This window comes from Pongo pygmaeus, chromosome 3, assembly GCF_028885625.2.
Source record: "Pongo pygmaeus isolate AG05252 chromosome 3, NHGRI_mPonPyg2-v2.0_pri, whole genome shotgun sequence".
Lineage (NCBI taxonomy): Eukaryota > Metazoa > Chordata > Mammalia > Primates > Hominidae > Pongo > Pongo pygmaeus.
The window spans coordinates 48,074,567-48,098,871 of NC_072376.2; the positions used below are offsets into that span (position 1 = coordinate 48,074,567).

The window sequence follows — 24,305 nt, forward strand, 5'->3', positions numbered from 1 at the left end:
GAAAAGCTAGGAAAGTGGGGAGAAAGGATTGCTGGAACAGTCTATTAATTGTCTATTTATTATGAATTTAACTTACACCTAAGTGATAAATGCCCAGCAACAAGTAAACACCTTTCAACATAGTCAAATATTGCTGCTCTGCTATAGTCATTGTATTTGTTTTTTTCATCTAGGACAGGGGCTGGCAAACTGTGGCTCAAGGGCTAAATCCAGCCAGATGCTTATTGGAATGCAGTCATGTGCACTCTATTGTCTATGGCTGCTTTTGTACTATAATGGCAGAGATGAGTATGTGTTTGCTTGTTTTATTGATACACAACAGTTGCATATACTTCTGTGGTAGATGTGATAATCTAATGCATTCAAATAATTTGTAAAGATCAAATCAGAGTAATGAGGATATCTATCACCATAAATACTTGTCTTTTCTTTATGTTAGAAACCTTTAAATTATTCTTTTCTAGCTATTTTGGAATGTACAACAGATTATTGTAAACTACAGTCACTCTACTGATCTACTGAACACTAGGTCTTACTTCTATCAAACTGTATAATTGGACCCATTACAAGGATCATAATGATCTGCAAAACCCTAAAATACTATCTGGTACTTTCCAGAAAAATGTGCTGATCCCTTATCTAGGGAATCCCTAACTACATCAGCAAAGCAGTTTTTCAACAGGCTATCGCCTCAACTTAGAATTAGGAGCTAGTATTTAAGTTTGGTTGTCAGGTTATTTACTCATTTTACAGAGCTATGACATGCCTAATAAAAGAGAGAGAAAAATTTAAATGCCACAGTTCTGCCATAGGGGGGAAAAAAAAGCACAAATGAGACCTGATTACCACTAGAGATACTAAAGAAATGACTGTAAGAGTAAACACAAAACACAATAATTAATTGCCTATCTGGGAATTACCATACACTGATAATGCCCATATGTTAAGGGATAATGTGTTACAGAAATCCCAGGAAAGGATACTAGATGGAAAAATAGGGAACTGAAAGATAGGATTTGTGGGGGGAAGCTAGAAGAATTTGAGAAGTTAAAAATTAGTGAGGAAAATGTGTTTAACAACAACAAAAAAAGACAAAATGGAAGCTTAGAAAGTAAATCAGACAAAGGATTAGAAATGTCTTTATCATCGCCTTTTTAGTGATAACAGTAACAAAGGTATATTAGAAATATAAAGGAGCAGAAGACATAAAACCTAACATAGCACACAGTAATTCTCATTTACCTTGCTAACAATTCAATCAGGTCAGTTCTACTCATACCGTCAGGAATCAACCTTGGAATCGCAGCAATACAAGTTCTAAACAAATCAATCTTGGGTTTTCTTTCCCCCCTGAAAAATACAACAGGATTTAATAAGAAACATATTACATATGCTAGACAATGAAATCAAACTTGGAAAAATAACTACAGAAAGTGGGAGCCCTCCCCTAAAGTTTAATGTATTTAATATTAAAAAAATACACATAAATCCTGTAGATAATTATTAGTCTATATATGGACAAAAGAATACAGAAATAATTCAAAATAAAACCAGCAAACAAAAAGGTTTTCAGTAACTAGACAACAAGCATTACAACCATTATTACATGACAAATATTTAAACAGATTATAATTAATCTTATTAATATTTAAGATGATTAAATATTTAATATTTAGCCTCCCATAAATAATATTAAAATAATAAATAACATTGATATCATTAAATAACTAAATACTGGTTATTTTGGGGGGGGCCTATAAAATTAGCCACATCGTTTTCACTTAATATCTTCCACTAACAAAGGTCTTAGAAACATTCATCTCATACATAGGTGTTTATATTGTTTGTTCTTGTCCTGTATGTGACACACACACATAAATACACATACTTAAAATTTAATGTAATAAAATGAGCCAAGTTTTTGAAAATCCTGGTACCTCTAGAGGCTTAATACAATTTAATTTTACTATATTTTCTTCTAGTTATTCAATAATTTTATTTATTTTAAATGTCTAACCTCTTAATATACTGGTTTTTATTTTGGTCTGTATTTGAAGGTGAGGTCTTTTAAATTTCTTTCATCTAAATTGTTCTTCAGTTGGCCTAATAAAATAATCCTTATGTAAAAGAATTTGGATATTCTCAGTGTTCTGGGTTTTAATTTTATTTTTTATTTTTTTTTTGAGATGGAGTTTTGCTCTTGTTGCCCAGACTGGAGTGCAATGGCGTGATCTCAGCTCACTGTAACCTCCGCCTCCCAGGTTCAGGCGATTCTCCTGCCTCAGCCTCCCAAGTAGCTGGGATTACAGGCGCCTGCCACCACGCCCAGCTAACTTTTTGTATTTTTAGTACAGATGGGGTTCCACCATGTTGGTCAGGCTGGTCTTGAACTCCTGACCTCAGGTGATACATACGCCTCGGCCTCCCAAAGTGCTGGGATTACAGGCATGAGTCACCGTGCCCGGCCTTGGGTATTTGTTATAGTGGCAATGGACTCACTACCTCCTTTTAGAGATTTCATATAGTCAGTCCTCTTTTTACATGGTTTCAAAATGCATGAATTTCAGTTACCACACTTTAGTTAAATAATACCAGTCCCCAAAAAGGCAGTTCAAATTTAAGCTACCATACATTAAGTAATGGCATAAACAAACTTTGCTTTGGTTCTTTGGTCCATAAAGCACCACGCACATCATAATCACTGTCATTTTCCATCAAGGCTGTCAGTGATTGGTCAAGGTGCAACTGTTATTCAGTTCATACACAGACAGCAAAGTGTGCAATGGTGTTGCCTCCTGGTCTCCCAGGATAACCCACATGACATTTTACAAAAATAGATAATCAAAAGAGGGTATTGGCTAACAAAGAGGAAGTACCACAAAGAAAGAAAAAGTAACATCACTGTGTAGTGTGTTCTTATAATTTTACGTTGCTTTGGCACCCATTTTAAATATAAGTTTGATTTTCTCATACCAGAAATAGGGCTCAGTCATCCTTGAGACAGTTCCCAGTTCTACACCCCACTCCATCCCCCAGTTCTTTAATGTGGTTGATTCAGGTATCTGTCTTACACAACTTCTTCCTGGTAATCACCTCCATACGGATACCTAGATGCAGGCTACTTGACTGGCCCCACTGACCTGCATACCCCACATGGACTATGCAGATGTGCTACAGTGACCACCTCTCAGGCACAGCATGACCTCCTGAACTCATGGCTGCTTGCTTTCAATCCACCAATTAGAATTCCCCATAGGCAACTGTTTGGATAACACCCTCAACCCAAAAAAGGCATTGGCCCATGGGCCTCTTTCTCTCTCTCTCTACACATGCTTCCTGACCTCCATGAGTGTGGCCTCCACATGTGCAGTGTCCCCCACCCACCTGTAAGTAATAAAATCTTTATTGCTATCTTGCTTTTCTCCTAGTCACTGAGAGGGTGCTCTCTATCTCAAAGATCCTAAATTAAAGCACACTGAAATAGAATAGAAAGTTAATGGAGTTACAGAAGAAATACACTATATAGGTATCAGAGGAACTGGGTGAAAGCAAAAACTTACTGACTAAATGTGGGAAGTGGTTGTGGTGAAAAACAAGATTTCCCAGAGGAAGTAACATTGGCAAAAAACTTCACATTAAAGAAACTCTCAGAGATATTAGCATATAGTAGTACATAATAATTGTATATTAAATACATTTAGAGATTAAATATCAAATTTGGTATTCTAAGACCTATAATGCAAATATTAATATCCAGAAGAATCTCCTCCCTTACAGAGAATATGTAGATGTTTTCTAGCAAATAAAATAAGTTATTGCCACAACATACAGTTTCCTGAGGAGGAAGTCCCTAACAATAAGAAAAAAAGATGCAGAGATGACAAATAATGACAAGGCCCTAGGGGTGGGGTGGGATGAGGTAGTGTTTTGAAAAAAACTGTTCATATGTTATTCCTCTCTATACCCCTTAGTTCCTAGGAGTCAAAAATAATCAGAGTTCAGATTTTCAGGATTTTTTTTTTTTTTTTTAAACTAGGGCTTTGGCAGTAAAAGCATTTATTTGACATAATAAACCAATCATGCCCACATACATCCGGGGTACCTAGGATTCATATTTTGCTCACGGAGTAAGTGTAGGGCCTTGTCACTGACAACACACCTGACTGGGATCTAGAGTGAGTTTTGCTATCTATACCAGTTTGACAGCACTTTAAAGAATAAAACTGAGTGCGTGGAAGGAATCACTGTATTGAAAACTGCAACAGATAGAAACATGGAAGAACTCCAAAGACAAAGGAAGGAGACAGGTAAGCAAGAACCATCCATACTGTCTTAGGAAAACTGAAATAGCAATGAAGGAACATAATTTACTACATACGTAATCATGTCTTCAGGCTCCTTATTAGACATCTGCACACTGGTCATACACATTGGTCTCCCAACTTCTTTGTCCAAATGTCTGAGGATGCTATCTAATGCTTTTCTTACTTGAGGATAGTAAAGTGACATTCCTAGGGGAAAAAACTTCAGTTATAAAATATCTGAAATTAGATAAAGAATACTTACTTTCTGTAATAAAAGCCTATTAATCTTTAAATGATATATTAGCTTATTGTTGCCACAAAAGGGGTTTCAACTGTGACATATTCTTCTCCCTGATGATCAGCTTCAGTATACTGGACTAATTGGAGAAATTATGTGAAAATTATGCAGAGGACTAAAATTAAGTTGAAGAAAGGACAGAATGCAGTGAATAGGATCCTGTGATAAAGATTTAACTGGAAAACTCTTAACATGAAGACTCATGACTATTACCAAAAAAACGTATTCATTGTGGGCTGAGCACGGTGGCTCACGTCTGTAATCCCAGCACTTTGGGAGGCTGAGGCAAGTGAAATCACTTGGGGTCAGGAGTTCAAGACCAGCCTGGCCAACGTGGCAAACCCCCATCTCTACTAAAAATACAAAAATTAGCCAGGCGTGGTGATGCACGCCTGTGGTCCCAGCGACTTGGGAGGCTGAGGCATGAAAATCACTTGAACTCAGGAGGTAGAGCTTACAGTCAGCCAAGATTGCACCACGCCCTCCAGCCTGGGCAACAGAGTGAGACTCTGTCTCAAAAAAAAAAAAAAAAAAAAACAGAAATATTCATTTTGTACAGCTGTATATACTAGAGAAACCGTATTAGGCAAATTTATATACATTTTATATTTGATCAGACTTTTATAAAAGAATATGAAACTGCATTACAAAGCAACTTATTTAATTTCAGTTAAACTAACCTATGACTTTTGCTTCTTCATCTGTCAAGGTTTTATTGAGAAATATTTTCTTTACACGAAGAGTATTTCCTGAGGGAAGAATAACTCCTGTTGTTGGCATGGGTGGTTCACCATCTTTCTGCTGCAAACTGTCTGCTATTACAAGGAAGACTCTGAGGCCTATGTTCATTCTCTTCAAAGGAAAAAAATTCAAAAGGAAGAGATGAGTATCATAAATTACGGTTTTTGCATGTTAGAAATATTTCATCAGTAACATCAGAGTTGGGGAGTGGAAGGAAGGAAGATAGAAGGAACACTAACCTTTCTGTCCAACATTTTTAACTAGCCCAGGCATTAGAATTTGCTTTAATATCAAATTCCCAAATGCCACTCACTCACTTCTGAGGTCGACCAGCTTCCTTATTGTCTCTAAGGCTTATAGCAATCCTCTTCCTCAACTCTCCTATCCTCCTATGGTCCCGTCCCCTCCCCTTTCTAGGCAAATGACTTGTCTTCTACTTTACAGAAGAAAAAAAATCACCAACTTTCCTCAATCTCTCATTACAAATCACACTAATCTAGTTATACCTGCACCTCTTCTCCCTCCCTTTTGCTCTTGGTATAGTGAGGGAGGGACAGTCTTCCTAGTTGTTGGAATCCCATCTGTTCTTGCATGTTTGGAAACATTACAGCACCAATTACATACACCTTTTCTTTCTTGCATCTTCAACATTTTCCTTTCAACTGAATATATCCCATTTCTCTTAAGTATACTGCTATCTTAATGGAAGAAACTTTCCCCAATTACTTCCCTGAAGCCATTCTCACTCATCAGTTACCATATTGCTCAAAACAGTGGGCCTATTTATAGTATGCTACTTGATTTTCCAGCAACATGGACAAGGTCAAGTACCCTTTCTCTCCTGAAACACTGCCTTCCTTTGGTATCTACGTTCCACTTCTGGCTGTGTCATCTTTATCTGCATTTCAGGTTTGGCCTCCCTGACCTGGGTATTAAATATTAGACTGCTTCAAGGCAACGTTCTCCTAGGCTGCCTTCTCCTATTATCATGTATTACCTCCCAAAGCAACTGCATATACTTACATGGCTTCATTTACCACCCATACCAGATCACCCACAAATTTTAAGCCTGGCCTCTCTCTGAACTCAGACCCTCAGACCCATCTGACATCTCTTACTTGGATGCCTCTACCTGGATGCCTCAGGTTAGACATGTTCAAATCAAATGCATGACCTTGCCCCCAGATTTGATTCCTTCTTAATGTTTTTTTCTCAGTGAATGCTCCTCTGTCTGCACCACTACGATCCAAGCCCAAGCTGTCATTATCTCTGATCTACACCAGTGGTCTCTCAAGTGGGGTACACACATCCCAGTGGGTGTGCAAGGTAGTTCAATGGAATACGGGAAGAAAATAAAGCTCTTATTTAAATATATATATATCTTATCTAAGTAAGATTAAAAGTTTAAGCTTCACTCTTCTTTATATATGACATAGTACTGGTGCCCTCCCTTAGTCTAAGTATCAGACAGTCACACGTCACATAGTCAAAGACGACACCTTGAAAGACGCAGAAAAGCTCCACAATGTAGCTTCACTTATACATTCTTCCAGTGTATTGCAATTTGCATGTATTTGATTAAATGGGCTAATGGATAATTTTATCTAGCTTTAACTAAACGAGCTCTTACAAAAGTCCTTGAAAAGAAAATACAGATCCAAGAAAAGAAAATACAGATCCAAGATAATCCTAACGAAGTAAACCTAATAAATAACAACCACCACCCCCACAGAAAAAAACCCAGCAGAACTGATTTTTTTTACTCCTAGTATGAGAACTTCAGTAAGAAAAAAACTTACTTTCAGAAATAAATTTATTCAATGGAGTGAATATTTTCTTAAAATGGATGTTCAAGAAAATATCTTTTGTTTCATAATTTTTGTTGCTGGAAACCATTTTTGTTGGTAGAAACCAAGAAATATATAAATAAGAGCTTTATTTTCTTCCTGTATTCCAGTGAACTACCTTCTACACCCACTGGGATACATGTACCCCCAACATGTTAAGTATGTCAGCTATACAAACAATCATGTTTGCCCACTTCCAAAATCTGGAAACAATTATTAAACTATCTTAAAAATATTACAAATGAAAAGCTGCATTACCTTTCCAACTCATTTGTTAACCATATAAACACATACCTTAGGATTTGACTATGTATAGGATCAAGATACTAATTTAAAATAAATAAGAAAAAAAACAGATAACACCTATTTTGCCTTTTTATATTCTCAAATGTAATTAGATTCTAATAAAGAATTAATTTATGAAATATTTTGAAAAATCCTGAAAATCTAATGTCTAAAGAATGAATTAGAGTTTACTAGTGAATAATGAGACCATGGAAGCAGGACATAACATTCACTTTTTTAATGTTGATTTTTTTTGGCATGGGGGAAACGAATTTTTGTTTTTTCTATAACACCTTGAACAGTGCCTGGCACATTTCAGGTGCTCAATAAATGTTGAATGAATGAGATTTATTGAAGAACACCTTAAATATAAATAATGTGAAGTAAAAAAAAAAAAAACAAAAACCAACAAAAAAAACCTGGGCACGTTATAACTTCCAGGAGCCAGCTGAGCTGACTAACCTGATAAAATTTTCCTTTCTTTATTCATTTTTTTGAGACAGAGTTTCGCTCTTATTGCCCAGGCTGGAGTGCAATGGCGTGATCTCGACTCACCACAACCTCTGCCTCCCAGGTTCAAGCAATTCTCCTGCCTCAGCCTCCCTAGTAGCTGGGATTACAGGCATGTGCCACCACTCCCGGCTAATTTTGTATTTTTAGGAGAGACGGGGTTTCTCTATGTTGGTCAGGCTGGTCTCAAACTCCTGGCCTCAGGTGATCTGCCCGCCTCGGCCTCTCAAAGTGCTGGGATTACAGGCATGAGCCACCGCGCCCGGCCTCTTTATTATTTTCTACCATGCTTAAACACCATTATTTCACTCCGGCCTGGGCAACAAGAGCAAAACTCTGTCTCAAACAAACAAACAAACAAACAAACAAACAAACAAAAACTATTATTAAACCATTCGGCCAGCTATTAGAAAGGTTAAGTAACTTGTCCTGGATCACAGCTACTATTAGAAGTAGAGCTGGGATTTGAACCTAAGAGTTCTGATTCCAGAAATCATGCTCTTAAAAAAAAATATAGGATTTTATATTATTACATTATAATTTTTTTTACCTCTGGATTAATGGTGAAAGTTTTAGTAGATTTTCCAACACTGAGAAGATCAAATATTATTTCTTTCATTGCAAAATCCAAGCGTTCCTTAAAAAAAAAAAAAAATCCTTATAACTTGCTACTATGTGTTAGGTATCATGCTGAGAATTATAAATATAATATACAATGACAACAACACAGGTTTGTGCCCTTAAAAAGTTCATAGCTGAACAGAAGAAAAATACATATGAATTAAGGTCAAAATACATGATTATAAGTATATTATTTAATTATCAAATGATTTGTTTAATACTGAAACCAACAGAATAAAGTTTTAAACATTCATTCACCAAAATCATATTAAATTCAAAGTGAAAGAATTCCCAGGGTGACAATGAAAGGAAGTCCCAAGACAATAGCCAGGCAGCAGGCCTAGAGAGCAGTGAGTTCATACTGGGTCAGGAAGAATGGGACTTTAGGAAGGAAATCTCCCGGGGGGCGGGGGGAAGTTAACTAATAAGATTAACTGATGTTTGAAAGGAGTTTTATAATTCTGGTGGAGTGCTGGAGGAAGGTAACTAATTCAAGGGAGTGGGTACAATTCTGGAAAAAAAGAAGAGATGCAACCTAATGTCACAAGTTTTCTGAACACTTGATCTAAAGCACAATTTGCTTTTATTAATCTTACTGATACCCTTATACTTATCTAATTATCATTACTTTTGTACTCTAGTAAATAACAATGTACTAATTCTATTTAAATATTCTTTATTTCTTCACTGTCAAAAATAACTGAATTATGGATCATCTAGATTGTTACAGTTTCAGATGAAAGAGAATGCAATTAATATTCTGGAATCACAGCATTTTCCCATGTTGAGGAGGTAACCTTACCTATGTTTCTCCAAGATGGATGTCCCAAAAGGAAATGTGACCAAAACCTTGTATTGGCTCATTAACACCCATTTATCCCCCTCTAATAATCCTTCCTTTACTGCAGAGGCTAGAAAGCTAAACTTGTACTTCCCAGGATCCCATATAACAAAAAGCTTGAGGATATAATTTAAACCCTGCCAAGTGATACACTCATGTGAGTCTCTTTGGGAACTGGGATATGTAAAGAGGAGGAGGAAGACAGGGAGAAATGAATCTATTTTACTGGTGAGGACCATAGCAGACGCAGCATGATTCTGAAGCATACCCACATGTGGTGACTTCCTTGTCTGGCGGCTGTTTTATTTTGGCCAAGGTAGCAGCTTCCTCTTTGTCGTTCAGACTAGAATTCATTTCTTCAGTCCTACTATAAATTCTTTGAGCTATCTATGTTCCTTTTGAGATCCCTTTGGGTTTAACTAGCTACAGTGGAATGTATTATCAGTACCTAAGAATCTAGATTAATGTAGACTATGAAAATAATTTTCTAAGAAATTCTTCAAGATACTGAGAAGGTAATTAGTAAATGCACTAACATTAGGATTATGAGATATGTTGTTTATCCCTCTTCAATTAAAAGTGCTTCCACCTGTGGGTCTTCTTTCCATCTACAAGTGTGTAGATTAATGAAATAAACTTATTCAATGTTGTGTTACTATGTTTTTAGATGCATAAAAAATTTCAAAGCTCCAAGTGATTACAATAGATTACTCTAACAATTTATATACATACATACTATGAGGTGAAGCACTCACCTGAGCAATGAACTGAATAATCTTCACAAATATATTGAGAGGTGTGTCACGAGGAACCACACTTCGTGAGCCTTTTGGAAAAAGTGCTGACACTATGCTCATAAGACGACTACAGGGAAAAAGATCTAGTCATAACGAGATCATAATATCAACAGCATATTAACAAAAAATTCTTCCTATTCTTCATAATATATTGACAGAATTCATATTCCATCCACAAAGTATAATGGTTACTAAAATTCCCAATAGTGTGTTTTTTTAAAAACAAGAATTTATTTTTAATGCACTTTAAACCAAAGATACTCACCTTTGAGTTACAGTGTTGCTTTCACATTTTATTCTAATTACATAAACCCACAATAATCTATACAAAGACTCCAGTGCAACTCGAGACATTTTTGGATCTTTATTCTGTTTTAAAACAAAAGAGAATAAAAATAAACTTATTAAAATACTTGCAATCACTTAACAGCAAACATATTCTCTGTCAACAACTAAAAGCCGATCTTTTTTGTATTCAGTCTAAAATAGGTTTAAATACCCAGGTACATATTTGGTATAGGGTAAATATATGGCTCAAAAGTAACCATAAATTTGGAAATTGAGCCCTTTCTTATACTTTCAAAAGCAAATACTAAAATTTTATTTACTAAATTTTACTTATTAGATAAAATTATACTAGTATTTCTAAGAATTCTAAAATTATACACACAAACTTACTTGATGATGAACAGTTCACACTCCAATACTGACATAATCACTGAAAAAGGATCACTCATTTTTGGCAGAATTCATTTGTAGCCCATATATAGTTAAAATTCAGAACACCAAATGGTATTACAGTCATTTGCATTTACAAAATAATGCAAAATATTATGAAGTGTATATCCTTATGAGTGAATAGGGAGTTACGAGCGTGGACTCTAAAACTGGGAAAAACAGGGACTAAATCCAAGCTCCATCCTTGGGCATTGTCATATTATTCTGAGTCACAATTTCCTCATCTCTAAAATGGAGAACATATGGTACCTATCTCAGAGGTAAAGTTAATATCTGTAAAGCACTTGGAACAGTATCTGGCATGTATTAAATGTTCATTGACTATTAAGTGTTATAATTTTTATTTAGAATAAGGACATTATTTAAATTATTATTATTTAGAATCAGTTATTCCATTTCAATTACAATTTGATGAGCAAACTTCTTCTTCATTCTAGCTGTTATAAAAAATAAAGTTCTCAAATGACCAATAAAGCAATGAGATTTAATTGTAAATTTTGAAATGTAGCTAATAAACTCCTTTTTTTACGGAGAAACTCTTTATACATCCGTTGATTAGTTTTAGGATGTACTGATTGTTATGAATTTACATTTTAGATTTTTGCACATCTATTTGGATAAAGACTTGATATAATTAAAAATGGAGGATCAGTTACTGTGCTCATTAGACTCTCAGTATCAATCCCTCTTCTCCACTGCCAGATCCATAATGATCCCAAATTTCAAATATACTCCCCCAGTAATTTCCAATTATGTTTGTTACTAATGTAACTAAAGTAACATATAATGTATACTACAAATATAACAACCAAGCATTTTGTAGTAATGTCTTTGAGAAAACATAATTTTCTTTTCTACCATTTAAATATAAGATATCAGATGTCAAAATAGTTCAGCCAGGAGTTAGGGAGGTAGAGAGAGATGAATAGGCAAAGCATGAAGGATTTTTAGGGCAGTGAAAATACTCTGCATGATACTATAATGGTAGATACATGTCATTATACATTTGTCCAAACCCATAGAATGTACAATACACCAAGAGTAAACTCCAATGTAAGCTGTGGGCTTTGTGTGATAAAGATGTGTCAATGTATGTTTACCAGTTTTAACAAATGTATCACTCTGAAGGGGGATGCTGATTATGGGGGAAGCTAGGTATGAGTGTGGGTAGGAAAATTTACCCACAGGAAATCTCGGTACCCTCCTCTCAATTTTACTGTGAACCTAAAACTGCTCTAAAAAAAATAAAGTCTTAAATAAGTCCCATTAGTTTTTAGGTACACACGAAATAACACTTTCATATTGTTAAATTGTATTTTCAAAATATTATTAAAAATTATACATTAAAAATATTTAAGTCCTATTCTACATAAAAACTGTTCTCATATGAATGATTAAATATAAAAGTATTTGGATTATCTTAAGTGATGAGGTATCTGGCATGAAAAAACTTGATTTTCAAACAAAGCTGGCATTCACACAATGACCAAAAAGGCAAAGTGAGAAGTGATAAAAATCAATTATTATTTTTTCAGCTGCTACAATGCTGCTATATGTCTGAATAATAAAATCATCCTAAATTTAACTGAGCTTTAAACAAAGATATTCAATCTAATTTGAACAATTACACAAATAAAAATCTAATGAATTTAATATAAAACAAAATTTTGGTATGTCAGTCAAATATAGTCTTTGGCAACAATCATTTTAATGTTTCTTCTCTTTTTTTCTACTGTGAACTAAAAAAATGATTTGTTTAAAACCAAAACCAGTAAAGCCAGGCATGGTGGTGCATGCCTGCAGTCTCAGCTTGAACCCAGGAATTGGAGTCTAGCCTGGGCTAGTAAGACCCTCTCTCTGAAAAAATTAAAACAACAAAAAACAAACCCAAATCAATAGGATAAAGTTTTAAAAATTAATTTGTCAATACTGTATTCCATTAACTTAAAGAGTATACTTGGATTGTTTGTAACTCAAAGGATAAATGCTTGAGGGGATGAATACCCATTCTCCATGGTGTGCTTACTTCACAGTGCATGCTGGTATCAAAACATCTCATGTATCCCATAAATATATACACATCTACTATGTACCCACAAAAATTAGAAATAAAAACAACAACAACAAACTATATTCAAAATCTAAGCTACTGTCTCCTTAATTTCACTGGAAATTTTTAAAACATTTTCATTTATAACAGCTAGATAATGTATGTTAAACAGAATATTTTAAAATTGTGAATTTTGGTGAAGAATCAGCATTCAGTATCAGTTTTATTTCTTAAATTCATCTTCTTGGGGCCACACTGATATTAAACCTTCTGAAGAATGTTTCTGCTGTGTGCTACTGTTCTCTTAAAATACTAGAAGCAGGTTGGAATAAATACATTAGACATGCAATGCAACAATGGGAAAAGGAAAAACAAATGCCACACTTAAAGGAAATAAAGCAGTATTTTTCTTTGTAATGTTGACACAACTCACCTGGAGTGTTTCTATTTGTTTTCTGATACTGTTGTTAGATGGCATCTAAATAAAGCAATGTGAGACAGCAAACATAAACATGAGATGCAGCACATGCATGTTAGATGAAAATAAGCACAAAACAAGACAGCTCTTCACCAAGGTCTCTATTTAGAAGAAATTTGAAATGTCCAAGACAGTGGCCAGAAACAGAAAAAAAAATCTCACGATTTGGGCATCATGTAAGATACACCTATAATATTCCAACTAAGAGAAAACAAAGTTTTAACTACCTAATTTTTCTTAGAATTTTTCTTAAAGCACTGTATTTCAGTTCAACTTTAAATTTTTAAATGAATGTAAGTACAGATTGTTGAAAAAAATCTCCAAATTATTTTCTATGATATCTACTCTTATTACTCACCTATCTCTCTTAATAATTCTCCAGAAACTTTAAAATCACTTTTCACACAAGCACCTAAATTGATATAGATATGGGAATGGGAGACTACCAAATTCTGTTTGGGACAAAAATTAAAGATTTAACTTTTCAATGAAAATAACGTGACACTCTGTCACAAGCTATTTATGGGCATATAGGGATAAAGCTCATTTTTCATGGTCATCAACTTTAAAAACTAGTATGGTAATTTTTTAAAACTGTGCAATATCATAAAGTGCCTTGAAATTCATCATATTCTTATGACTAGAGAGTAATGCCTTTTTAATATCCTCAAATTATTGCTAACATGTTTTCTTAAAATATTCAGTGCTTATATCCAACAACATTCCTTATACTACATTCAGAAGTAACATGGTGGACTAGAAGAGCACGAGCTATGGAACTATGTGAATATGGACACAAATCCATGCTGGCTCCCGAAACACGGGTTACTTGTTTATCTTCTTTCGGCCTCATGTACAGTAAAAATCAAATGAGATTCTGTACTTAGAGGATGTAGCATCCAATAAAAAGTAATAAAAACCAGTCATAAGAAGTATGGGTCTAGGCTGGACACAGCAGTTCACACCTGTAATTCCAGCACTTTGGGAGGCTGAGGCGGGTGAATAACTTGAGGTCAGGAGTTTGTGACCAGCCTGGCCAATATGGTGAAACCCCGTCTGTACTAAAAATACAAAAATCAGCCAGGGGTGGTGGCAGATGCCTGTAATCCCAGCTACTCAGTAGGGTGAGGTAGGAGAATCACTTGAGTCCAGGAGGTGAAGGCTGCAGTGAGCTGAGATCATTCCACTGCACTCCAGCCTGGGTGACAGAGCGAGACTTCATCTCAAAAAAAAAAAAAAAAAAAAAAAAAAAAAGGTATAGGTCTAATAAAAGCAAATTGTTTAGGTTTTTAGTATCAAGAGATTAAATGGATCTCAAAATAGTTTAGGTAAGGCCTTTATCTTGGATCAATTTTCCCTATACATAAAATAAATAACTGTTACAACAGATAACTAGCATAGTTTTTCCTTCAAGGCTCAACTCCTTACCTAAACTATGCAGAGCAGCCACATTATCTAAGACTTAATAAACAGGAGCCAATTCATAAAATTTCTGCTGAATAGAGCCTTAATGTAAGTTAAGGGTTAATGGCCAAGACAATTATATTCCAAATACTCATGCTAAGTGGCTCTTATCTCCTTTAGCCTGGCAGATTGACATAGCCATTAATGAAAATGAACAATATGCCAGAAATATTTAACAGGAGGTAAGGGTTCAAAGAAAACAGAGCATTTAAATGAAAGCCTTAAGACAAAAAAAAGTTAAGGTACTGCGAAGTATTGCAAATATGTTAGGTGAAACGTATATATATAAAAATTCCAACAAGCAACAGAAAAGTATAAACTGTCATGAAACAAAGCAGTCTTCCAGAAACATTTAAATGCATATCTTAAAAATATTTTAGTGAACGTATGAAAAATCATACTATCCAGGAAAATGATCAATTCTCTTTTGGTCCCTATATCTGTACAAATTACCAAAAATAAGAACAGAAACAAGCATAATGTAATTAATTAAATAAAATTTATTTCCTGGTTGCATGACATAAAGAGTTCAATCAGTATGATTTGGTCCTGGGAATTTTCATAAATAGTCAAAGAAGGTATATAAATTCTCATCCAAACATGAGTAATATCAATGTCTATCTAGAAGGAAAATAGACAAAAACATTTCTCAAAGTAGTGTATATTCCGTATACCTAAGAAACTGAGGCAGTTTTGAAAATTATACATAAAATCATGAAAAAGACGTACAGGATAACATCCAGTGGATCATTCCTGAAATATGAAAGAAGATCCAGTCCTATTCCTACAATAGCACAGCGAGCTGCATACCCAGAGACAAGTCACTTACTCTATCTGCCTTGGTTCCATTATCTTCAAAGTATAAGGTTTTCAGTCTCAAATCTAACTTAGAGGCATACCAGGAAATGGAATGTCATGTCTGCAATATTTCTATAACTTGCAAGCAAATATTCAAATAGGCTCATCTAAGTATATATCAAAAGAATATTCAAATCAAGCATTCGCATGACATGCAGCTGAAGAATATTCCCACACTGTCAGAATTGTGTTCCTACCCAAAGAAAAAAAGAGGATCCTGCTAGCAGAGCATCCTGGGAAGAAAATGATCCTTCTATCTCTCACAGTTTTGTTTTCAGGACTAAGAGAGGCTGAATATGGATGTGCCAAATAGTGTTAATGACAAGTACCCTGTCATTCAAGTCAGAATCACTTCAGGAGCTTTTACATCTGTGAAGATCCAGTACCAACTTTTAGATATGGCTGGGCATACTTAAATGTGATTTTAGTGGTATTATCAAAGCTTTTTCTCATATTGCTCAGACTTAAACCAACATTACTGATTTTCTCAAAAGACAAAATAAGTATCTAGAAGGTTTTGTGAGATTAATACTCTATAATTCTAAAAGAATTAACAAATATTCCTAGATTTAAGATAATATAAATATCACTAAAAATGTACAATAATTTTGCATTCATTAGGACAAACTAAATTTTCAATCAAAAGTTTACTCATATCTATACATGATTCCCTATAGAAGAAATACAGTAGGTTTAAGAAAAGGAATGTGGCAAAGTGTTGCTATTCAAGTATACCAATAGTAACAAAAGTTTCATTATGCACTGTTCAATTTATATGCATGTGTCAGTATTTACATATCAGAAGTGTGATTACATCTTACCTTTAAATGTGACAAACAGTTCTGTAGGAAAATATGCCAGTTATTTAAAAAAAATTGTTTCTGACTGACACATAAAAGGCAGGTAATTAGTGGATATAAAGCCTATAGGAGATGGGGAAAAGACAGAATTAACATTTTTCATCGAAAAGCACTGGACTTTTAAATTTTACATTTCATTTATTCTCATAAGCAAGGAAACAAATCTTTTAAGCAGTTTTCCAACTCGTAATAAGAAATATAATCTCACAGAATAATCTAACACAGAAAGATAAAGAGTAAACTTTCTACGAGGAAAATTCCTTGACTGATCATACCTCTCTGAGTTAGAATATGCTATTAGTTCTCCCTCAACCCATTAGTCCCTCATCCATTTTGTGGTTATGACTAGTCCCTGGGATCAGATGACAGATGGCATTAAAATGTTAGCTTTCTGTTTGTCAAATGTGTAACTTCACGATGGCTACATTAAGTACTCTAAGCCTCACTTTCCAAACACATAAAGTGGAGGACAATAATCACAAATATCTTATAGGGTTGTGAAGCTTAAAGTAAGACAAAAAAAAAAAGTACAAAGTACTTAGTTCAATGCCTGGCACCATCCATGTTTACTATAACTGTATCTCTAGTTTCGAAGGTCAAATATTTCACCAATTCTCCAAACTTTCTCCAAGCTACGTAAAAGTTATGTGAAATAGACAGGTAGAAAAAAATGCCTTTAATCTCTGAATAGAAAAGATGTTAATTAGACAGAAAACAGCTGCTAAAATCACTTTATGATAGTGATCCCCTGAGGTTACAACATATTTTTACTGTACCTTCTCATGTTTAGATACACAATTATTATTCTGTTACAACTGCCCACAGTACAGTAACATGCTGTACAGGTTTGTAGCCTGGGAGCAATAAGCTATACCATATAGCCTAGGTGTGTAGTAGGCTATACTATTTAGGTTTGTGTAAGTACATTCAATGATGTTTGCACAATGAAATAGCCTAACGATACATTTCTTAGAACATATTTCCATCATTAAGCAATGCATGACTACCTAGAAGGAAGTCTGAACAACTCAACAAATGCAGAGCTAGTAAAATTAAGAACAGAACATTTAAATAGAGCAATGCAAAAAATATGTATGTAAAACTTGCCCTTGTATTGCACTTCAGGGATTTTACAATTTCAGATTTTACCATTCTCTTAAATTTCCACTGAATTCATAAATCAATTACTAAAAATCCCAATTAAATATGAAAAGGTTTGAAATGTTTCTTAATACCAATGAATGCTTCTTTCTCGAGCTCAGTTCAAAAGTAGTCTGATAAAGCATCTCCACAAAATTTTTCAAACAGGGAACATTCACTTCATTTTTAACAGCCTAGTAAAAAGATAATGCAAACAAAGAAAATGATACAGATGTTAGATTAAACTATACAAAGATTACAAGAACTTTCTGTAAGGTTTGAAATTGGTTAATAATTCACTGAGACTCTCACTGAAGTACTACAATGTGCCAAGTGACCAAATGTTAAGTACACAAGATAAACCTAGTCCCAGCCCTGAGTGAACAAAGTGGGAATACAGGCTAAGAGGACACAGTATAACAGGTCCACTGAGAGCAAATTCTCTGTGCTCTTGGAGCACTCAAAAGGGGCCCCTATGGAAAAACTCAACAAGGAAGTAACATCTAAGCTGCATTCAACATCTCTTAACAGAAATAGTGCTAAAGCCTCCCATTTAACCTTGCTGGCCTTATCTCCCACCCTGTGACCATGTGCATGGGGACCTAGCCTTAGGCGCTTCCTTGCTGTTCCTAGAAGGCATCAAAGAATTTCTTGCTTTAGGATGTCTACGCTGGGGCCTGCTGCCCGAGAAGCTCCTCCCACAGACACAGGAAGTCTTACTGTCTCATTCCTTTAGATTTTGCTCAATTGCTACCAACTCTTTCGACGTGGTGGTCTTCCCTAATCATACTCTTTTAAAAATTTCAACTCCCTCACCCTTTTGGCAATCCTATGCCCCCTACCCTGTTTACATTTCTTCATATTACTCTCCACAATCTGACATACTACCTATTTTATACACTAGTTTATTTTCTATTTTCTGCACTAGTAATTAAAATCTATGGTACTAGGGAGTCTTTCCTATCATACTCATTGTTGTGCTCCCTTGTGCATAGACAAAGACCTGATAAACAGAAAGCACTCAATACATAAATGAGTAAAGAAAGAGAAGCCAGCCAGAGAAAGAGGGGAGGGAGGTTACTAGAGAGGCATGAATGTTCCAGGCAGAAGAAGCTGTATGTACAAAGGCCTAGTATTATGGGTTGAATCTTATCCGCCCAAAATTCATGTTGAAGTCCTAACCCCACAGACATCAGAAGGTGACTTCATTAGGAAATAGGTCATTGCAGATCACATTAATTAAGTTAGGATCGGGAAGACCCTAATCCACATGACTGGTGTCCTTTTAAAAAGGGGAAATTTGGACACAGACATACACTCAAGGAGAATGCCATGTGACAATGAAGGCAGGTATCAGAACCATGCTTCTACAAGCCAAGAAACACAAAAGATTTTCAGTGCACACGAGAGGCTAAGCAAGGGGCATGGAGCAGGTTCCTCCTCACAGCCCTTAGAAGGAACCAACCTGCTGGCACTTTGATCTCACACTCTAGCCTCCATAAATATGAGACAATATACATTTCTGTTGTTAAGCTATCCAGTTTGCAGTACTTTATTACGGCTGCCCTAGCAGGCTAATAAACCTGGACACAAAAGCAAATATGGTATAAAAGAATCAGGCAACACGATGATAATGGACCATTGTCAACTGCCTCTCTTCCTACAACCTACTCCTTTTGATGAACTGCCTTAAAAACTAAAACCTAATCTCAGCCATCTGGGAGAAAAAAAAAGGATGATCAAACAAAGGGTGAAGTACAAATGATCATTTGGAAGGGATAAACAGTAATTCAAACAACTTACAGGAAAAGAAATCAAAGCGCATGTCTAGTAAAAGACTAAAACTGACATGACTTATACATGATAGCCTGTTTTCTTTTTTATAAAATGAGCCCAATTCATATGGCTAAAAACTGGGTGGGAGGAAATGGGGGCTGTGCAACTCAAATAAGCCACTTGCAAACCTTTAATTTATGAGTTTTGTGTGTCCCCATTTTTAAAAATCTTCAATGCAAAACAGGTTTAAAAAAAACACGTCAATCACTCTCGTTAATATTTTAAATTCTTAACTTTTAAAACAATTCTCTGTTCACATTTTCTAAACATGCTCTAAAGGTAGGACCTGAATACTACAAACCAATTCATATAAGCCCATAGGTCACAAGTCAGTGAATTCAATGTTTAAAAATGAAAGCCAAAACAGTTCAATTTTTCAACATTTCTTCATTTTTGAGATTTTAATTAGAATAAAATCTGAACAAAAAGAATGTAATTAATCTCCATTTCTAGCCAAGATGGAGCTGGATTTCCCCTACCATCTGTAACAACCAAAAAACAAAATACATGAAATGATCTCTAAAACACTGTAGGATCAACAAAAGGAAGAGACCTCTGAGCAATAGGGAGCAAGTAAGACGAGCCCTCCCATGGCCACAGCTTATTGTCATGTAAGTATTTTTAGGACAAAAAATAAAAGTATAAGGTTGATAAGGTTCTTGTATAACACACAAATGGTATGAAAATAAAAAACATACTTACAGCAGCCACAGGGATAAGAATCTCCACAAATAAACCAGCAAGTGCATGTTTTATATCTTTATCTTTCACTTCTAAGAAATACTGAGCACATTCCTTAAAGGGAAAGAGGTATATACTTAGATTAACAAAAGAGGAAAGGTTAAAGAATTTGTAATATCACATCATTTTGTGAACACTCTGCCATTTTACCAAAAAACTAAGGTCAATGCAGCTTCAAGTCAAAAAACAAAGTTGGCCGGGTGCGGTGGCTCACACCTGTAATCCCAGCACTTTGGGAGGCTGAGGCGGGCAGATCACCTGAGGTGAGGAGTTGGAGACCAGCCTGGCCAACATGGTGAAATCCCGTCTCTACTAAAGAAAAAAAAAAAAAAAAATTAGCTGGGCCTGGTGGCAGGCGCCTGTAATCCCAACTACTCGGGTGGCTGAGGCAGGAGAATTGCTTCAATCAGGAAGGTGGAGGTTGCAGTGAGCTGAGATCATGCCACTGCACTCCAGCCTGGGCAACAAAGTGAGACTCTGTCTCAAGGAAAAAAAAAAATTAATTTACACTTACAACAACTCAACACATGGAATAAGAGACTAAAAATGATGCCATTAATTTACGTATATTTTGTTTCTTTTAAAAAGTCATGAAGAGCAAGAACTGTTAGGCTTGCTCCATTTACTGTCATTTAGAAGGTATATCACCTGCATAAATTGAAATGATGCTTCAAAATCTTCTACAGGATACATTTTTACTCGAAAAAATTTCATTCCCATTATTAAGCTGATGACACTTTGTACCACATGTGGGCTTTGTTCCTTTTGTCGCAGTTCTTTTAATTCTGTCACAAACTTCTTCCTTACAGCCTGAAACCTTTAATATACGTGGAGACATCATTTGATTAGAATTAAAAACACTAATTTCCACATGATATTTAAGGGTAAAAATCAAAAGGTATGCTACCTAAATATCATCTCCTTTCTCTACCTTCATTACAATTGCCAGAAAGCCACACAGAGGAAAATAAAAATTGCTACTCTACATTTGCTGTTCATTTCTTTTAAAATTAAATTAAAAGTTTCTGAAGGAGAAATAATAGGATTTCTTTATTCCTATAATATTACCAAGACACCACCATTACAATTTAATTAATAACCATAATAAAATAATATCAAATAACCAACCCACAAAATGCCACCATGTAAATCAGTGTCTCCAACTTTTAAGGCTCTTTTTATATAAAGTCTGCAATTAGTTATATGGAGAGCATATTGGAGACTATAAATTTGTTCACAGAGATAAGCGAATCAATCATACAGTACTAATTATCACTTAAAATCAATACATCATTACACTGCCAAAAGGCTTTTGAAATGTGAGCATCATCCTGGATTCAAATCACAATTGCTAAAGCTAGTCAGCTTTTCTTCACTTACACTTGAAAAGGACATCTAATAGTTTATTAATAATACTTAATTATCCCCTTCCCCCCTATATATTATGAAACAACTAAAGATTTTACTGATAATGTTATTTGGGGAAACCAGTTCCTTAAAGTTAAAATAACCTCAAAACATGCTTTCCAGTAGTCACTGACTACAGTGAGAAGAACAAAAAAAAATTAACAAAATACGGATACATGACTGAAATATAACATCTATTTTGATTTTAATCTTGGAGAATAAGATACCATTTTTCATGACTGTATTCTTTAGCACTTCATTAAGAAAATTTTTGTAAAAGGGATAAAGTCTTTCCATTGAAATATTAGAATCTAAGGATTTTTTCCTTTTGTTAAACTACTTATAAAAATTATTAGTCACTACAAACCAAGAAAACACATACACCAAGATTCAAATATACCCCCAGCCTTTATCTCTTTCTCTTCCCCACTCCCACTGAACCCCACCACCTGCCCCGTTAGGTGCTATCAGCCTAACTCAAAGTGGATCCTTTCACGTTTTCTCCCATGCTTATTACATGCATGAGCAGAAAACATCTTAGTATTGCTCTAAAGTGGCATTTCTCCTACAACTAGCAGGTGAGGCTGAGTACCATTTCATACATTTACTGGCTGTTTGGACCTACTATCCTTGCCATCTAGTGTTAACTTAGCCATGATGGAGTGTTCTCCTGGATCCAACTTGCTAATATATTATTTAGAATTTCTGGTCTATATTCCTGAGACAGAAACTCAGTTTTGACAAAAATAAAAATAACATAAACAAACTGTCATAAAGAGAAATACATCACTGCTCATATCTATGTTTTTGTGTCAACTTAATTACATGCGAGATATTAAGATATTATTGTTGATGTCTAAATCATTTAAAATACTCGAACCATAAGGTATTAAAAAATTATCATCTATATCTAAATCGTTTAAAATACTCAAACCATGTTCTAAGTTCTATAGCATTTGCTATACAAGGGTTCCTAGTATACTAAAAAATTTAAAAATATGCTAAATAAAATATTTCACTTAATATTAAAATGCAAACTACTTAAACATTAACAATAATTGTACTTGCCTTCTTAGAATTTAGAAAGGTTGTTTATTATATGATGATTTCAGGGCCAAAGACTCTTTAAAACACATCTAAGAAAATATAATTTGATACTTTTTTCCTTATAAATTTCCCAGTAGTAACAAAGGAAATCCAAAATCTTCCATAATTGTTACAGTAACCACAAGTTGCTAATAACAAACATATTTTGCTGTTTTCTAAAGTGATGGTTCAGTACAACTCAATGTGTATAACTCCTAATGAATTAACAGTTTTAATTGGGTAATCTAGTATCTTTCATCTTTCCTTTTTGGTGTGTCTTACCAATTCAAACTCTGTTTAGCATTAAAACAAATATGATTAGAAAACACTGCATTGCTGAGGAATAAAAGTTCTCACTTGGAAAATAATTATTAGCTCTGTAAAGAGTTCTTTAAAAAGATTCTAACAGAATTGTTAAAAATAGGGAAAAAGATAGTGTCCTAAATATGGTTGACAATTTCTGATTTGTTCGATTCAGACATTTATAGAAAACCCCAAATAAAATTAAAACAAGTGGTGAAATTGATGTATGAGTGTTAAAGAGCTTCTGAGAAACAGAGCAGTAAAGTAATAAAACGTGGAGCTGACTTAGTGCTATGATGAAAATGGTGGATTTAGAACTATCAGTATCTATTGTATTCATTGGTAATGAAGCATTCTAAAATGCAAAGAAAATCTAAATGGGTGATTCACAAAACTTACTTTGATTGGGCAAGAACCCCTATCACCTCTGCATATAAATCAGCAATAATATGCACATTCCCAGTGTTGGTTCCTGAATATCTAAAATAACAAGAGAACAAACATAACATTTCATTAAATTTTTCTACAAACTCTCTTTCCTAATACATTTGAAAATTCCTTATCAGAGTATTGTATAATTTTCTCTGAATATTCATTTATACGATAAAAGCAGTACTAATTTTATTCTATCTTCAATTTTACTATATTTAACCTTCTGATTCTTACGTATCCAATCTGTAGTACCAAGAATTATTTGTACAAAATCTTTCTTATCAGCATTTTTTGTGGATTTAAAAGAAATGGGGGCTGGGTGAAGTGGCTCACACCTATAATCCCAGCATTTTGGGAGGCCAAGGCGGGTGGATTGCTTGGAGCCCAGGGGTTCAAGTCCAGCCTGGGCAACATGGCAAAACTCTGTTTCTACAAAAAATACAAAAATTAGCTGAGTGTGGTGGCGTGCACCTGCGGTCCTAGCTACTCAGGAGGCTGAGTTGGGAGGATCACTTGAGCCCAGGAGGTCAAGGCTGCAGTGAGCCATGACTGCATCTCTGCACTCCAGGCTGCATGAAAGTGAGATCTTGCCTCAAGAAAAAAAAAAAAAAAAAGGAAGATAAGAATTGCCTTGAACTCTCAAACAAATGATCAATAAGAATTAAAAC

General features: G+C 34.8%; 1 protein-coding gene across 6 annotated transcripts in view; it reads right to left on the reverse strand.

Annotated features, from left to right (window-relative positions):
• The window catches only part of FRYL (FRY like transcription coactivator), a 276,010-nt gene that overhangs the window by 87,838 nt on the left and 163,867 nt on the right, over positions 1 to 24,305 (reverse strand). For 5 of the 6 annotated variants that reach the window (XM_063663634.1, XM_054486860.1, XM_054486854.2 and 2 more), the window contains 12 exons: positions 23,605 to 23,685; positions 21,058 to 21,226; positions 20,371 to 20,463; positions 17,928 to 18,026; positions 16,654 to 16,755; positions 13,466 to 13,510; positions 10,510 to 10,613; positions 10,203 to 10,311; positions 8,536 to 8,622; positions 5,283 to 5,454; positions 4,379 to 4,511; positions 1,243 to 1,350 (listed from right to left, as the gene is read on the reverse strand). In XM_063663634.1, the coding sequence (XP_063519704.1) occupies positions 1,243 to 1,350; positions 4,379 to 4,511; positions 5,283 to 5,454; positions 8,536 to 8,622; positions 10,203 to 10,311; positions 10,510 to 10,613; positions 13,466 to 13,510; positions 16,654 to 16,755; positions 17,928 to 18,026; positions 20,371 to 20,463; positions 21,058 to 21,226; positions 23,605 to 23,685 (1,302 nt within the window). The remainder of the gene's footprint in view (positions 1 to 1,242; positions 1,351 to 4,378; positions 4,512 to 5,282; positions 5,455 to 8,535; positions 8,623 to 10,202; positions 10,312 to 10,509; positions 10,614 to 13,465; positions 13,511 to 16,653; positions 16,756 to 17,927; positions 18,027 to 20,370; positions 20,464 to 21,057; positions 21,227 to 23,604; positions 23,686 to 24,305) is intronic. The other variant, XM_063663636.1, reaches the window with a different exon arrangement.